This window comes from Marmota monax, unplaced genomic scaffold, assembly GCF_021218885.2.
Source record: "Marmota monax isolate L192 unplaced genomic scaffold, Marmota_monax_Labrador192_F-V1.1 WCK01_AAM20220418_F8-fsc00024, whole genome shotgun sequence".
Taxonomy (NCBI): Eukaryota; Metazoa; Chordata; class Mammalia; order Rodentia; family Sciuridae; genus Marmota; species Marmota monax.
The window spans coordinates 7,757,817-7,776,510 of NW_026695224.1; the positions used below are offsets into that span (position 1 = coordinate 7,757,817).

An 18,694-nucleotide genomic window follows, 5' to 3' on the forward strand; every position below is an offset into this window, starting at 1 on the left:
TAAGTTGTTTTATCCTTTTCAGCCTTGACTTGGGACATTGCTACAAAGAATCTGGAGTTGTTCTTTGCAGAAATATAGCTTGGTAAATCTGAGGCTCAATAATCGATTGGTGTCTTTTTCCATTTAAAAAATGATGCTGGTCTCTGCGATCTCAGGTCTTTGCCTCTGTCTGTGTGTCCAGTCAGGGAGGGAGTCACTCCTTCTATTAGCACAGTCTTTCTGCACCTAGGTTAGTTACTAGACCATTATCAAGAGATTAGTCAGTTTTGCAAATTATCCCAGTTTCGACACTGGCAGCTGAGGTCCTGGGTCACTTACTGAACACTCAGAGCCTTAGTTTCTTCACTTGTGAAATGAGTTTCCTGAGGCTCCAATCCACCTAGTCAGGTTGTTGGAAGGATTAAATGAGATGCTGTGTGCCTACTTCACAGAAAGAGCTTCCTATTTTATAAGTCAGTACATGGTTTAGTGGGTAAGAAAGTGAACTCTGCTACCAGCCTGCCTGGTTTGAATCTTTTATTATTATTATTATTATTTTATTTTATTTTTTAGTTAAGAATGGACACAATATCTTTATTTTATCTGGTATTAAGGATCAAACCCAGTGTCTCATGCCAGGCGAGCGCTCTACCTCTGAGCCACAACTCCAGCCCCCTGGGTTTGAATCTTAACCCCCACTCACTCCTCACCAACTGTGTGATCTGAGGCAAGTGACATAATATCTTTGTACCTTGACATTCTTATCTATAAATTGGAATAGTATATAACCTTTTTCACTGAATTGTTATGATAATTTAAATTAGGATTGCATAAAAGTGATTAGGGTGGGGCTCGGCACATGGTAAATGTCAAATAATCAATAGTCATTGTTATAATTGTTTCTGTAGCTACTATGATGTGTTTTTATTTTCGTAACTACTATTAATGCTTTAATGATAGGCACATAAATTGATAATTTCAGGTTTCTGAATTCCTACTTGAGAACCATACCATAAAATTATACAAATGGGTGTACGTGTGTTTGTGTGTGTGTCCCCATCCCTGTCCATCTTCTCCTGGTAAATATATGTCACTTAGTGACCCTGCCTTCAGTGGTCTTCAGTCAGGGATTGCCTTAGTCATAAGTGGATGTTGTCCAAGGACTAGTGCTATGGCTCTGCCCATGTGGTCTTCTCTGGAACATCTTTCCTTACCAGGTTGCCACTTCATTTAGAGTTTTAATGTCACATTGTCAGTAGCATGAACCACTTCATTATAGTGAGACATAACTTTGATTTCCAGAATCTTAAGGAAAAAATAGCATAATTAAGGGTGGGTGGGTTTACATGGTGACATTTATTCTTAGAGGCATACATGTTAGTTTTCATTGTCTCAAAATGGAAATAATGTGTTTTTTTTTTTTTGTTTGTTTGTTTGTTATTGGGGATTGAAACCATGGGTTCTTTACCACAGAGCTACATCCTCAGTTCTTGTTGTTATTTTTTTTTATTTTGAGATAGGGTCTTGCTAAGGTTGGCCTTGAACTTGTGATCCTCCTGCCTCAGCCTCCTGAGTCACTGGGATTCCAGGCATGCACCACCACACCCAGGAATCAAAATCAATTGTGAGAGCTTAATAGAATTGAACATTTATTTTATGTGTCATTCTTCACCCTGTGTATGTAATTTATTTCCCTACCTAGATTGTGAACTCCTAATGACCAGTTATTGTGACCTTGTAGATGTCCACAAAATAGCAGAGACTCAAGTAGCATTAATTTATTATGTGGAAATTTGCCTTGAGTACATGTGCTCAGTACAAAGTGTGCTAGGTCGGGACTCATGACACCTGATTTCTAGTCTTACCTCAACTCCTTTACTAACTTTGATATTCATTGAGTTATTTAAATTAGCTAGTCCTCAATTTCCTTTTCCATAAAAATGTGGCTAATAGTACTTGCTTTACTTCACTCATAGTTTTTATGAGGATCAAATAAGATAATGTTCACAAAAACACTTTGCAAAGTGTAAGTTTACATACATATTAGCTCCAGGCATAGGAATCTGATGCCTGAGTTAGATGTGGCTCTATTGCTTATTAATGAAATAAAATTTGGCAAATTACTTAACCTTTCTGAGTCCCATTTTTTTTTAAATCCGCAAAATGGAATTAAATAAGAAGTTCATCTCATGGAGTTATTATTAGGATCCAATGATGATGGTCATGTGAGGGGCACCTGGTGTGTATAATGTGCTCAGTAATGTTAGCTGCTATATCATTATTACCATCATTATCCAGAAAGCATTCAGGGTAAGAGATATCAGCTTATCTGTTAGAGATGCACTGTTAATGTTGAACAGGACAAGAGGGAGAAATAAAGAACGGCTTTGCCAATATAAAAGTGAAGACTGATTTTAGAAGCTCTAATGTGGCTCAAAGTGGCCAGCACTCTAGGTTTATTCTACATCTCAGTAGCAGAGTTCTAGGGGAAATAAGCAGCCCACACGTATTGGCTAGTTATCATGTGTCAGGTCCTTCTCTAAGGATCTTCTGTGTGAAAAATGAATCCTGTCAACCCTCTGAAGGAGGTACTATAAATATCCTCATTTTACAGATGAAGAAACTGAGGTCTGGGGAGAATAAGTAACTGATCCAGGGCCAACTTGGCCACTAAGTCAGTTGGCCATCCAGAACCTTATCCTCAAAGATAAGGAGGACTCCTGACTCACCAAACACAACCTTTTCTTCATTACAGCCAAGAGCTGAGAAACCCACTCATCAGCTTTGCTTATGTTTACATTCTGTACAGTGTAGATTCCAGCTCAGATGAATTGATGTTAAAAGTGCAGAATCCCATGTGCACATGTAATATTCCCCCAAATCTTTAATTTCTAGGAATACATTTCTCTCAAGCTCCAAACCCCTGTCTGTTGCAAATTCCATAGGTACTTCCAAGTGCACATCTCGAAAACCAAACTCTTGCCTTGTAGCTTCGGGGAGGAATTTATTTTCTGTGCCTCACTTTCCTCATTTCAAAATCAAGATGTCTCTTACATGATGTTGCCTGGATTAAATGGGACAATGTTAAGGGAATGCTTGTTGGCTTGGAAGACCGGAAGCATTAAGTAAATGTAGCTCATGTTCTTATTGCAACTTAGAACCAGTTCTCTAAGCCTGGGTGCAAGAGTAAGGTCTCTGCTGGGCCTTCTGGCTTTACTCTCCTGAGCTGTTAAAATTTCTACTTGGGCTTTGGTTTGGATGTTACTGAAAGAAGCAGAGAGTAGAAGGGGGGCAGATATATACAAAGGAGTGAATTATAACAAAGAGTCTTTCTGCTTCAGTTCTTGTGTAGAAAACATATGTTCAGTGATGCAGGCAGCAGTTGGGTTAAAGACACACTGTAGGGCTGCAGACAAAAGGCCCGGCTCTTCCTGCATTCACAATGTTTCCCAACATATTCACTTGTCTCACTTGTTAGGGACTGAGCTGTCAGCTGGATCCTCTTGCAAGTGTGATTTCTTTTTCCCGTTCCCTTTCAAAGGCCTCCCTCCACCCCCTCTCCTCCAATGTTTTACACTTCATATAATCCAGTGTGCACGGCAGACCACTTCAGTCTTTGTGCTACTGATGTTTGGGGGAAGGAGGGAGCTGATTTGATGGAGATCTTGGATAACTTTTCACTTGCCCAAGGATTGGAAGGTGCTAAGCTACTCTTAGGCCAAACATCATCAGTGGCCCAATTATTTAGTGCTTGGTGTAGTTAGCCATTGCTTCATCTTCAATTAACAGTTAAGCCAGTGAACAGATGAGTGCAGATTCTGAGATGTGGTTCTGGAAATTAAGTGTGCGTGTGCATGTGCGTGCGTGTGTGTATGTGTGTGTGTGTATGTGTTGGTTGGGTTGGGAGAGTTCTTGTTTTTATTTATAAAATGAAAAGGCAAAGATAAGACAAGGGGTGCTTAAAACAGCTGGAGCAAAGTCATCTGTCATTCTAGTTCATTATATGAAATATGTAGGTATGTCCAGCAGAATTCTAGATCCAGATAGTATTGCTATGTACCACGGCTGAAGATTGAAACTTTTAATGTATTTTTTATTGAAGGTTTTACAGCTCTGCTGGGTTTATTTCCATTGGTGATATTTTAGAATGATACCTTTATATATGACTTTTTACCAAGTATACATATATCTAATTTAAATTATTATGTATTGTCCATTAGAGCTACTGTCACAGTAACAGTAAACTAGAGATTTACAGAATTAGCATGCTACCACTTCTGCGGCTGACGCATATCTGCAAAATGGGAATTATATTATCATCATACTTTATAGAGCATACCATAATTAAACAAAAACAGTTTCATAGAATATAGCCAAGAGAACACTTTGCTTGTCTTTGCAGAGGTCTTGGGTTGGGTCTTCACTGACCTATTATTGAGTCAGTTTCAGTGCTGTTGTCTTTCTTTTTTCCCCAAGAGCCTCGCTCATGCTTTCTGTTTCCTGATACTGTTTATATTAGTGGAGTGGCTCATTCTGGAAAGCACCAGCATATTCCAAAGAGGGAGAGGCAGTAGGGAGGCAGAGAATTTCCCATTGGCCTGAAGCTCTGAATGGATTGTTAGTTCATTTCAGCAGAGGAGGCAATTACAGTCCTGCTGATGAACACGCAGCCAAGTGGAATTTCCCATATATGGAGTCTTCTGCTGGGAGAATAATTGCAACACCTCCAAATCCACAGACAAAAGATACTGTATAAATATTTTGTAATGGAAAGTAGCAACAAAGTCATCCCCATCAACACGTGTCAGAGCTGACAAAGGAAGCCTCTGAGGGTGTCATAATTTTTAATGCTGTCATTTGAAATTCTTGAAAGGAAGACATTGAAGAAATGTGTATATATAGAAGTCACTAGAAGCCGCAAGGATTTGAGGAGCAGGTAAAGCTAAGGAACTGCAAGTCGGGGTAGAACTACACTAAAGGTGACACCTTCTTACCTTGCCTGTAAGTGTCACCAGCCAACAGCACAACAACTGGAAAATAACTATATTCTTTCCCACATCCAGGGGATTCATTTCCCAGAGTTATGGGAAAGCAGTAAGGGTTACAAAAGTATATTTGTGAGACTTCCCCCCATTGTGGAAGTTCTCTTGTGTTTTTAAAGGAAGCTAATGCTTTAAAAGCTAGCATGATTCCTGGGTAAGAATAATGATGGGGTGTCTTTCCCTCTCCACAAATCAACTTTATTCTATAGACTGCACATAACAGTGATGGAGAGTCAACTCGACTGAAACCAACGAATCTATTAGGCTATTTGGAAAACAGAGGGGAAAAAAAGAACAATGATTTTGTAAACTCCAGAAAGGTTAAAAAAAAAAAGTTTGTGGGGGAGTCCTCAGTAAATATGCAGAGACTAGAAATCAAGCCCCATTTCCTATCATAAGAAGCCCGTTGTTTCAGCCACAGTAGTTAATGTACTGTATGTGAAAGATTTAAGACTAGTTGGAAAGCTTTGCTTCTGTTTTATTAGGCTGCTATTGAAAAGCCAACAGCATAACTTTGACTAGGTGCTCTGAGATTTCTTAATGGGCTGTCAGGGGCAAGACACCAGGGCTGTGCTATACTAGCTCTTTCCTGTACATTAAAACAACAGGGGCCAAGCGATCACATACAGAAGTATGAATTACTTGATGCTTTCTCTGTTCCATATGGCCAGCCATGTCTTTGGCAATTAATCATGTACAAAATCAGTCGAGTGCTCTCTGAAGCATTGAAGTCAACATTTCGTTGTACCTGTGCCAGTGAGGGCAGTGGGGTTGCAGTGTAAAATAGCAGGATGAGGGGCTGCTGGCGCCATGGCCCAAGCAGCTGGCTTCTATAAACAACACATTTTCTCCCCCTTCTTCACCCTTTTCCCCCCTTTTCTTTCTTTCTTTACTATTATTTTTCTTTTCCTTGACAAACACGTGGACTATTTTTTCACCTTCATCGGAAACACCAATGTTGCCAGTTGAAGCTCTGAGGTCTGGCTGTGTACACTGCCCTGGTGTTCCGGGCTAAATGTGTGGAGGCAGACCATCTTTCCCTCCAGCAGCCTGAACATTCCAGTGGTCATCCACACCGCTGTCCCCAAGACTGCCTGCAGTGCCTGGCAGGCTGCTGTGGCTCCCTGGCTCGCAGGGATACAGGATGAGGTGCAGGGATTTCTCTACTAGTAGGAGGAAAAACATGGTAGAAACCATGTACCAAAAAAAAATCAGAATTAAGTTATCGTTCAAAAGTCATGGATGCAGTGTTTAAGGTTTTTTTAAACAATCAATATCTTTATTTTGGTGATATTCCCAATTTTTTAGGTAGTAATAGTAATTTCTAACATTTATCAAGTATTTCGTATATGACCATCATTGGGCTATGTGCTTTATGTGGATTATCTCATTTAATCTTCACAACAGTTTTAGAAACTAGTTGCTGTTATTTACTTACATTCCTCTACAAATGAGTAAACTAATCAAAGACACATTTTTTTCCTCCTGAATTCTTTTCCCTCAGACATTCTCGATTACTCTCAGCTAACTCTCCTAGTGCACTAGTCCATGATGGAAAAATGCTGAATATGCCTTACTGGTATGTTTTGGAGGACCCCCATCTGGTGAACTCTGCTGAGACATTCATTCACTGAAGTGGGTCTTTGAGATGAGCAGAACCAAGTGTGTCTTAGGTGGGAATAAAAGGCTCCTTTGTCTGCAGCCTCTCGGAGAGGTCTGCTTTTGAGCCTCCCTTTCAAGGCAGCCCACTTATCGCTTTCCTTGGGAGCAGGCTCCAGGGGTGGGGGAGGGAGGGGGTCGAGGACAGCAGCCTCAAGTAGTCCAGTAGACAGGCACCCAGCGGTGACTTGGTGTTATCTCTTCACCGAGGTCATCCAGGATGTGTTTTCTCAAAATCAGGAAACAGGGGAAAGAAAGTTTTAACACTGTGTAAACATTGGCACCCCCAAAACCTCCTGCTCCTGGAGAGGGAGATAACGTAGGCAAAAGAGTTGCAAGGGATGTTTATTTGTTCTGCAGGCCATGGATCCAAGCATGCTGGAAATCTTTGGTGGTGCCCAGTCCAGTTTAGAAAATGTGAAGGCATCACTCAGCATTGAGCCACAGAGGCCTCACAAAAGAGCCATCTTAAACTGACAATCAGTAAATGAAGGAAGACCTGAGATCGACCTTTCTTTGATGGGACTAAGGCTATCTCAGTGGGTTCTGTGCCTTTCTTCTTAGAAAAAAAAAAAGAAAAAGAAGAGGAAAGAAAAAAAGGGGGAGGGGGAAAGGAAAGAAGAAAAAAATAAAGTGCTCCTGGACTTTTGAAGAGGGGAGCCCTGGTTGGGTTTTGACAGCCTGTGGCAGCATTGATGTGAGGAAATAGCTTTCCCAGCTGATAACATCTTAAACCAAGTTTCTTCACAAGTTGAACCCTAGCCCTCATTATCAGTCAGAGCATATCTTTGTAATTTGTGTGTGCAGAGGGGAAATACAACCTTAACATGAGACAGCTATGTATATGAAGAGTGTCAGGAGTGGCCTTTTTCCCATAATGACAGTATTACTTCCTTGCTGGTGGTGAAGGTGAAGATAGAAGGTGAGAAAGGTATGCACTTCTGGGGTCCTGGCATCGATAGGCCTTCTGAAATTGCAAAAATGGTAGCAGAAAATTCTTTTTTTTGTTTATTTGTCTGTTTGTTTTAATAAACTAAACAGAGGAACTACTAGCCATGTTTGTGAAATGTCATTCCGTTTCTGTGCATTTGCTCCAAGTTCTGTGATGTGTAAGAAAGATTAAACCTGAGTTTGGGAGTTAAAGGCCTAACAGAAGCTGTTACTCCATGTCAGAGAGGACCCCAAAGAATTAAAGACGTAAATAGAATTATTAGTAAAGAGTGCACGTGCAGTTCTCCTTTGAGATCTCAGAGTGATTCCTCTCTAAAAACCCTCTGTGAAAAACTTCTGCATGATGTTGTAGAACTGGGGAACCCTGAAAGTTACTGAATGTACCAATATATCCAGCAACAATTAGCTGGATTGCTCTGTTTAAATTCAGAATTGGGAGAATTTTTTTTTTTTTTTAAGAAAAATGTGAAACTTAAGCCTAAAGTTTAGTGGACCTTAGAGTTTTGGTTTTTCTTTACCTCAATATTTCTGTCTCTCTGACTCTTTGGTTGTAGATTTTTTTGCTTTGGTGTTGTGCATCAAATTTTGAGCCAAGAGAAACTAAAGACCCTGGGGAATTCTCAAGGGTCCTTAGTATGCTGTGTGTTGCCAGAGCCCAAAATAGTTTTCTCTATTTGAAATGGAGAAAGGTAGACTTCTTTCTTTGGCTTATTAGGAAGATATTAAATATGATCATAGTATAGCAAAACTATATTTTTTAGAAATATCTCTCCAAATGATTATTGGCTTAAGTAGTTTTCTAGTAAAGGTGCATGTTTATTTTTCTTGATTCTTTCCCCTTTTTTGCATAAAAATGGTTTTTACAATATCTTTCCTATAATTACCTTCAGGAATACTTTGAATCAAATCAAGGCTTATTTCAGTTAATATTTTTGACTTGAATAGTATTCTTTGCTTGATCCTTTGCCTTATTCCCCAGTCCTGCCCTGGTATGTCATTTGTCTTCATTTATTCACAAACATCATCAGGAGTCTACTTTGATGGCATGTGGCCATACTAGGTGCCTTGGAATGGTCATGGACCCTGTCCGTTCTAGGAGGGCTCACAGTCCAGAGGAGCAGACATCTGGATGAGTACCTTAGTGCAGTGGAGCGCCAGGTGGTGTATGAGATGCTTGGAGGCGCAGAAAACACGTGATCAGCTCTACTTAATTTGGTACATGGATTAGGCTCACTGTAGACTTTACAAGGGAAATGTTTTTTTGAAGAATGAGTAGGAACTGTAGATTAAACAAGGGTGTGATAAATGTAGAGTATAGAACAGCCGTGTGTTTTATGGAATAGAAGAATAACTCTTGGCAGGAGATAAAATTTGAGAGGTAAGCAGGACTTGTATCAAGACTTTTTGATTTTTTTTGTTTGTGTTATGCCAGGCTAAAGAATTTAAGGCAGCGGAGCACAACAGACACTAGTATGGCAATTTGTAAATCAATGGATGTGTAACTGATGTGAATCTGCAATCTGTGTATGGGGTGAAGGTGGGAGTTCATAACCCACTAGAATCAAAGTGTGGAATATGATATGTCAAGAAATTTGTAATGTTTTGAACAACCCACAATAAAAAATTAAAAAAAAAAAAAAAAAAAAAGAATTTGAGCTTTCTATAAAAAACAAACAACAACAAAACCAAATTATTCTTTCATATCTCTTAAATGCCAATAATTGAAGCATATAAAAACAGAGGTGCTTTGAGTGTGTTTTTTTTTTTTTAAAGTTGGACACAGTACCTTTATTTTATACATTTATTTTTATGTGGCACTGAGGATCAAACCCAGTGCCTGACATGTGTTAGGCAAGTGCTCTGCCACTGAGCCACAGCCCCACTCCCCATGTTCTGGTTTAAGTGGGGTTTTGGAGGTCAAACCACCTGCATTGTGTCCTTGGTAACCCTAAGGTACTCCTTGGAAGACCAGGGCTTCATGAAGACAGCTTAGAAACATGGCTGTCGGTAAGACAGAATTAGTGGAAGGGAGGTAGCATGTTCAGACTTGGACTTCTAAAAGGTTACACCTGAAGCAAGGAAATTCACGAAAGGGGTGAGAAACGAGTTGGGAGGCCATTGCATGCTTCAGTGAGGCATGAAGTTTGAGTCATGTAGAGGAGAGAGTGGTACGATCTAGGGGCTTATTGAGGGAGGGAAGGAGAGGTGACTTGAATGATTCCTGCGGTTCTAGTTGGGTTGTCACATGAATAATGGTGCCAGTTACCACTCTGGAAAACCAGGCAAAGGACTGGGTAGATAGAGAGGGAAGAGTCTGGGGAGCAAAGGTAACCAGTCCAGTGTGGGCAAGTTAAGGCTGAGGTGTCATGTCTGCAACGGCCTATTTAAGCAGGGGCAGCCAGTGTAAGTGGCAGTAGGGAGCCAGAGCTCAGTGGCAAGGTCTGCTGGAGGGTAGAAGCGTGGATGTCATTAGTTTACAGGGACCCTTAAAGCCATGGGTGAGAGATCACCCTCATAGAGAGCAAGCAGAGGAGACGAGAGGAGAAGGAAGGTTATAACCTTGGCATAACAACAGTTGAGAGTCGCAGAAGAAGGACCCCACCTAGGAGACTAAAAAGGACAGGCTCCGTGTTGGGCCGTGGCCTAGCAGAGAGAGATGTCCATTAATGAAGAGAGGTCAAATAAAATCAGGACTGATTCCTATTCCAAGAATAAAACCCATCCTCAAGGTGATGTGCCACTTCTGGGATATGCAAAAGATTCTGCCTCTGGTTCTTGGTGCAGGTGGAAGTTTTTTTGGGCTGTGATTGTTAATAGTTGCTGATGTCTGCTTTATGTTTTTCACTTAAAGTAATAAGTACTTTCAGGAATTCTTCTGTTAAGCAACCTCACGCAAGGTAGATTAGCTACGTTTAAGAGGAAACTAAGCAATAGTGAGCAGAGTGGCGTATGCACCTGGCAGCTCATCCCCACCACAACCTGCTCTTCCTGTCTGTTTGCAGATGTGGAGATGAGCCTCGGCAAGGAAACAAGTGAGATTTGAACACCCAGCACTCTTAGGGATATGCCTAGCCTTTTATGATCTGGCAACATTTCCATAATTTCTATTGAAAAAGAATCATTATTGAAATGAAATTTCTCCTCCCTGGCATGTTCCCTATTTGTGGCTTGTTCTTCTATTTTGAGGGGAGACTGGTATTAGGGGACTGTTTGAAAATTGGTGCTTATCTGAAGACAGTTCTGTGTTACTACTAATGGGGAAAATGGCCTATTAACATTTCCCTGGGGAAAGTCGACCCTTGAGGAGCTGACACAGTATGAAGAGAAAAATATCACCATTAATTGCCATGTCAAAAGAATGCTCTTTTGACATTCTAGAATTTCCTTTTGTGCATTGACTTCTTTTCACCCTAAATTTTGTGACATACTGCATTTTAGGGTCTGAATGATGAATCTAAATTCACTTTTTGTATTCTAATGTTGAAACTAAATTTTTGTAATCAATTTATTTTTATCATCCATATTTCTCTGTATTTTTACTGCTTATTCATTAGATGTGTTTACTTGTAAACTTGTTCTCTGCATTCTTTCTTGTTAAAAATGTAGTAGAAATGAAATTTTTAATTGAATTTTATAAAATTTTTGCACAATAATTGGCCCCTTTCTCTCTCTCTCTTTCTCTCTCTCTCTTTCTCTCTCTCTCTCTCTCTTTCTCTCTCTCTCTCTCTCCCTCTCTCTCGGCATACAGTTCCACAAGTTTTAACATATGTACACACTCATTTAACCCCACTACAATTAGGATGTAAAATATGTCCTCTGTCCCTGTAGTATTGCCTTTCCTAGAATGTCATACAACATTTAACCTTTTTTCTAGCATAGTGCCTTTAAGATTTATCCAAGTGGTGGCATGTATCAGTTACTCTTACCTTTTTGTGGGGGCTGAGTAGTATTCCATTTTTTGGATGTACCACAGTGTATTTTACCCATTGACACTTGAAGAACATTTATATTGCTTCCAGCTTTTGGTGATTATGAACAAAGCTTCTGTAAACATTTGTATGCATGTTTTTGTGTGAACATAATTTTTTTTTTAGATAAATTCGTAAAAATGGAATTTCTGGGTCTGATGTTAAGTGTATGTTTAATTTTATAAGTAGCTATCAGGCGGCTTTCAGGATCACAATAATGTGCATTCCCACCAGCCATGTATAAACTTCTAAAAAATCAAATACTTTTTGAATTGGGCTTGGCAAATTGTGTTTCACAATGCTTTGAGGTTTTGAGGAGATGCCCCAAGAGAAAGAGAGGGCTGGAGGGCCTCCATAGCAGAAACAAGGAGAACTGCTACAGTTTCACTTTCTGTGTGCATTGGAGTTCCATGTAAGACTGCACTTGCAGGGTACTACATTTATCTACAAGGTGGTTAGGAACCACTGCATAGGGCATTGCATCTAGAGTGTGGGATGTGGACCACAGGTACTACCCAGGTGATGCCACTTGACACTTGGGGACTCTGCGTGTAGTAAGGACACATGGTGAGAAAGTGAATCCCTCCCGGCCTCGTTTCCATGCATCCATGCATATGAGGGCAGTCTTCATTTAAATCCGATACATCTTTCATATTTTCCAGCCCTTGTCAATATCTTCTTTTACAAAGGAGGGGCCTGCTGCAGTCTGAGAGCCTTTAGCAAGTGGTAATATCTAGAATAAGATAAACATATGGCTTGGTTTTTTTTTAATATACTTACTTTTATGATTGTTTTCTTATTTATGACAAGCACCCCTGTTTTTTTTCCATTTTTCTTTTGAGTGAATTTATTTTATGTTTTAAAAATGGGTCCATTGTGTGGAATTGAGGAAGGGGGTCAAGGGGTGGAAGGGTGGGTAAGGGGAGCAACTGCAGAATGAAATTGACCAAATTAGGCCATAGGCATATATGAGTACATCACAATGAATTCCACTTTTATGTATAACTATAAGGCACCAATTTAAACAATGATAAATCAATAGAAGGAAGACCAGTAGTAGATAAAGGGGATCAGCAGGGAGGAAAGAGGAGAGGGGAAGGAGAAGTCTTGGTGATTGAGAATGAGCCAGCTGTGTTCTATGCATTCATGATCATGTCACATGAGTCCTATTATTATATATAACTGTAATGTACTAATGAATACAAAATTAGGTCATTTTAAAGACAAACATTAGAAATTATTTAGCTTGTGCAAATGTCTGGCAAGAATCATGAGGGCGTGCTAGAATGGGAAACTCTGAACTAGGAGATCTGTGTTTTTAAAAAGACCTTGACACAGATCCTTTAGCGAGATGAAGAGCCCCTTGGTAAAGCACCCAACTCTCTTTTAATTTATCTATTTTATGAATTTATTATTTATGTAATAGGGATTTCTTAGAAGGCCTTCCCTGGTTCTTTGTTTTTGCAATACTTATTTTTCAGGTTCCTTCTTTATGTATAGATTTGACAAATGCTCATTAAAATTTGTTAGAAAGAGAATAGAAATACAGTGGTGAACTGCACAGACCATGTCCTCTGCCCTGTGAAACTTCACTTTCTTAAATCCTTCCTCCCCTTCCTCATGGGGGGCTGTTAAGGGTCCGTGGATAAAATTTAAGTGACGTGAAAGGCATGGAAGTGCTAAATGACCTTAAAAAACACTCTAATAGATGCAGAGAGGAAACTCATTCCATTCCCATCAAGGTTTTGGAGCCATCTGGATGTGTATGGGAATTCTATTTTATACATTTTTTTATATTTTGGTAAAATAACATGTATGCAAGATGTAGCAATGCACTGTATGGCTTTTTGATGCTCCTTCCAACTTTAACTGCGTGAAATAAGGTGTCACAGGCAAGGAGAAGTGCTGTGGTTAGAATCCTCGTTGATAACCAGAGCCCTCTGAAATTAGACAGCTTTAGATCAGAGGTCACAAATTGGCAATTGCCTACGCTCTGTCCAGCCCATTGGTGTATCTTGTTTGACCCCACGTGGTATTTAAAAACATTTTTTTAGACATCAGTTTATAGCGTTTACAAGATCAGGAGTTTTTGTATTTAACCCCTACCCCCATTAATTTCTTATTTGTTTTGAAACTTCATGAACCTGGCACTCCTAAGCCAGCTTTTCTGAATGGGGGAGTTGGCAGGCACTGTAGAGTGGCTGCCATTATGGACAGATCACGTGCTCTCTCTGGGTAACCTTTGCTGAGCCCATTCATGTTATCTGCCTGGCCCTAGTGGGTTTCTGAATTTGCAGCCCTTGGATTCAGAGTTTCAGGTATTGGAATTGCCTGGAGAAGGGGAGCATTTCTCTCTGGCTGGAGCCTGACACCGTTGCTGTGGGGGCAGCTGACTGCATGTTTAGCTGGGTCCATCTGCACAGTCTAGTCAATGCAATACTGGACCAAGAGGCAGAGGTCAGCATCTTTTTCCCAGCTGGTGCTAGTCAGGTTAATCTTGGATCCGTCACCATGAAGATACCATTTCCTACCTTATCTGTTTGTGTCATTTAGGGTTTCATTCTAAGCAATAAAATCAATTTCTGGTAAATTGAAACTAAATGAGACTTTATTAAATGATATTGAAAACTCAACCTAACAAAGGAAAGAGAATGATCTGGACTTAGAAGGTTCAAGAAACCAGGGGTACCTCAAGGACCATGGGGGGACAGCAACTAAAGAAATAGATGAATAGCCGCCAATTGTTCCTCTGTCTTTGTCATTCTTCTCATGGGTCTAAAATCCAAGATAAGAGAATCCAAGACTACAAACACCAAGGGAAAAGACTCTCCCAAGAGGTAATCTGGGTGCTGTTGCCAGGGGACCAGGTATGGATGTAGGGAACAGAAACAACAAATATTCACCACACCACTCTCTAGGTGGTCATGAAGATATTAGATACACATTGTAAGACACCATAGAGGAGTCGTTTTTCATGTTACGGTAAGAATCAATTATGAGTGCAAGAAAGTCATCAGCTACACTGCATCAATTAGATAAGGAGTATATGGTATTAAGGGCCCAGAGCCCAGAAAGTGACAGTTCCATTCCTTTTAGCCATTGCCTTGGTTGTAAAATCTCCAAAGAAGCCACACTGACTTTAAATTAAAAATAATATATAGAAAAATCTAAAGATGTGTGTTGAGATATACTAGTCTTTGTGATTTTTGTGCTTGTTTCTTTCTTTGCAAGATCTGAATTCGCAGCAAGCAAAGAAAATGAATGGAACCCCTCCTCCCACCCCTACCCCCCAAAATCATTGGCATGGGTAGAAATTGAAAGTAATGATTCAAATACAAGGCAGTGCAGAAAGCCTCAGCTGGGCGGCAGGAATCAGAGTGTGAAAGTCAGAGACTGCTCTTTTTTTTTTTAAAAAAAAGGCAAAACAAACAACTCACAGCGAAGTGTACGTGAAAATCATTTCTAATAATAGCTCATGGTAGGCAATTCCCAGGGAAAAAAAAATCGTTGGTTGCTGAGAAAATTAGAGTGAGAAGGCATAGTGTCTTGATGTGTTACTTAAGGCAATGGAGCTTTGGAGTTTACCTATGTGCCATGTACATTGATTAAATACAAAATATATGCCGGCCATTTTTGGCCATCATTTACCGTATTGATTTGTTAGCAGGGGAACTGTAATAAAAAAGCCATTGATTTACTGTCCTTATTTGCTTATGGGCTTTTTTTTATTATTAATTTTTCACTTTTTCTTTCTCTTTTTTTTTTGATCTTTTCTTCTAGACAAATGCTGTGCTTCGGGAAGTTAAAAGAGAGGGGCTCCCCGTCGAACAAAGGAATGAGATCCTGACGGCCATCCTTGCCCCGCTCACCACACGCCAGAACCTGAGGAGGGAGTGGCATGCCAGGTTAGTTTTGTCATGAAATGGGATTTGTTGTCCCTGACAAACAAGAGCTATATTTGGCTAAGCCTGTCCTTACCACTGGTCTCGTCCCTCTCATTTGAGAGGCCGTGAAAAATAAGCAAGTTTAAGACGTTTGCAGCTAAAGTTAGTTCTCCTGCCTAGGCTAACCTACATTAATTGTAATGATCCATGACACCGTCTGTATGTGCATGTGATTTCTCCCTGGGTAACGTTTAGCATACATGTTTGCATCTTGAGCATAATGTAATGTAAGTACCCGAAGCTGAAAAGCTCTTCTTTACTCAGCAGTCTAGAAGGCCTGCATTGCTATTCAGTCAGGCAGATGTCTGGGAAATCCACATAGTGCTCTTCTGTCACTGGATGCAGAGCAGATTATTCGAAAGTAGTCTATTTTTTCTACCCCATTTTTAGAATCGACCAAGATAGGAATTACTTTTTGCTCCAACCTACTTTCTTTCTACATGGAGTTGCCTGTGGTTAGAAAGCTGTTACTGGTGGAAAGTTTCTACGAATCATCACTTTTTTACAGAATTAGTGTGCTTGCATCATGAATAGCATGTTACCCTGCTCCGTTTTGAAAAGATAATTGATACATGGAAGGTTGGAACTAGTACCTCCAAGTGTGAGAGCTCTCCTTTACATCCATGGTTTGTAAAAATTAAAGAATCATCATCCATTTGTAAGCAAGAGGGAGAGGATTGGAAAGATTGTACTGTATTTTGTCTCAGAATCTTATTTGATACATAAAAATTCTGTGTGCCTCAAGTCAAGAACATTTATTGATGGCCGTCATATTCTCCAAGTGACTTCATATAACAGCGTTTATAATAATTGATAGCTTCACTAGTAATAATTATCATAAAAATAGATTTGTCTGAACAAGGCTGAAGAGATGAGCATTTTCCAAGAAAGGAGACAGTATGAACTATTGATTCGGATTGGATATCAGAAAGCTACTTTTTTTTTTTCAAATATGTGTATTATCTCTAGATTCAGACTTGCATGCAAATAATAATTTAAAAACTCATAATAATATTCCCCCTTTTTCTTGTGTGGCTACAGCAAATGACAAGCAGTTTCAACTATAATAATGTCTGAATAATTCCAATTTAACTTTCCATAATTTTAGACTCTTTTTGTAGGACTATCTAAGTGTTATATTCGTTCAGGTCCTTGCGTTTTGTTCAGTAATAGGGCATCAGCATGGCGACATGAAAGAGGCATCCTCCTGTTCGATGTATCCGATCTTCCTCCTGGTGATTCTTATTAAATAGGAAAAGGAGGAAGAAAGAATTCCCCTGTAATCTCTTTCCCACACCCTTTCTCCCAAAGACAGCGCAGTCCAGAAAGAGCAGATGTTGAGCATGGCCGTCCTGTGTTGAGTGCATTTGGTTTGTTAACAATAATTTCCTAACACACCAAATCCTCAGACAACATGGCCAAAATGGCCTGTTTGAAAAGGAGTCTGTTTTCAGCATTTCTGGCCCTTACTGCTAACAATTTAATCAGGAGCTGGAGCCAGTGTTGAAGTTGATGTAGTCTAGCATCTGAAACAAAAATTCTTAAGTCCTTTGTGGCAGGGGCGGAGGAGGGAGAGAGCTTAGCCGCTGACACTCTGCAGACACCCTTAAAACCAAACACCTGAAAGACAATTTCAAGAGGGTGATGTCTCCAGTGTGCCGAAGGCCAAGTGTCCTCAGAGTATTGAATAACCGCAGTCTTCCCCCAGCTCTTCTTCACCCCCATGTGATGTTTCCCATCCTGGTGCCCTATCTCAAAGACTCATCCATATGATCTGTGTAAACAGACAGTCACCATATCCCTCTCTTCCCCTCATCAAAGCGTCCCCTGGCCGTCTGGAGTGAGGCATTGCCTGGAGTAGCCATCCAGCGTGTGGTGAAAGTTATAAAACATCCACGGCAGGGCCTACCCAGCCGCCTGGGTTTCAGAGATTGGCCTATTGTGTACTTTGGAATTACATGAGGAAAAATGTGCCTTGACAGAAAATAATTAGCACTCACCAAAGGCCAAGCAATAGGTTACAGCATTTTACTTTCATCAAAGCTATCAGGGGATCAGTTAGATTAGATAATAGAAATTTTTTCCTCTGAAAGTTACATACAGATGACTCTAATTATCTTATATTGCACATTGGAGAATGCATTATGAACTGTACAGTTTCAAGAAATTTAGGTCAGCCAAGACTCTGCAGCTGGCAATAACTTGAGCGTAAGTCTATTGTAATAAACCTTCTCGGCGGCAGGTTCATTTATGATCACCAGATCAGGCAGAATATTTTCAAGGCAACTTGTAACTCGGTCCCTAAATATTTGTATCTTTCTCAGGCCAGGAGCCCAGCCATTGTTTGAGACTCGCTGCAGTCTTTTAAACCGAAAGCATATGTTGCCTGTAATTGAGCTTCTTGAGGAAAGTGTCAATTCTGCATGACTCGGGGTAACCGAGTTTGTCACAGTGTCACACAACCCTGCGATTCTAGAGGCACATCTGAGTGCTGTGGGTTTCCTTCCCCAAACTCGGTAATCCCATAAACAGCCCTCTCCAAATAGGCTTATTAGGGCTGTCTATTCACTTCCCCAGAGTTGAATGATCCAAAGAACGTCAGGAGACGCTGTGTGAATGCAGGGTAAGTGTTAACAGAAGTGGTACAGAATTTCTGAAGATTTGTCTTTGTTTATACAGTCCACTCTGCCTGATGGACAGCTTGTTATAGCTTTTAAAGAACTGGGCAAGCCCTCTGATCTGACCCCTTCTTGACCTCCACAGCCCAAAGGTCAGTCTGCAGCTAATAAACTCTGAGGTTCTTAGGGTCTACTGTAGACGGAGGCAGAAAAAGAGCAGCTGCAACGACTGGGTATCCCAGGATAGGCTGCTTTGGGGTCACTCTCTGATAATGAAAATGATTACCAAATTATATGGAAGTTTAACCGCAATAGTGAGTCAGAGGAGGGTGGAGCCCAGCGTATTAGGTTTGATAAATGAACTGTGAAGAGGCCCATCTGGCTCTCAACATCTTTTCTCCCCCTCTTTCCCTACCAAGGGGAAACATTTTAAAATAACAGCACTACATATAGACTCAATGACCCATGCAAGGAGCTGGAATGGATTAAGATTTAATGGTGACAGTGGAAGGAATTATCATTTGAAAGGTGCA

General features: G+C 40.3%; 1 protein-coding gene across 1 annotated transcript in view; it reads left to right on the forward strand.

Moving 5' to 3' along the window:
* Fto (FTO alpha-ketoglutarate dependent dioxygenase) overlaps positions 1-18,694 on the forward strand; it is a 370,034-nt gene that overhangs the window by 200,345 nt on the left and 150,995 nt on the right. The window contains exon 8 of the mRNA XM_046434591.2: positions 15,380-15,504. Within this exon, the coding sequence (XP_046290547.1) occupies positions 15,380-15,504 (125 nt within the window). The remainder of the gene's footprint in view (positions 1-15,379; positions 15,505-18,694) is intronic.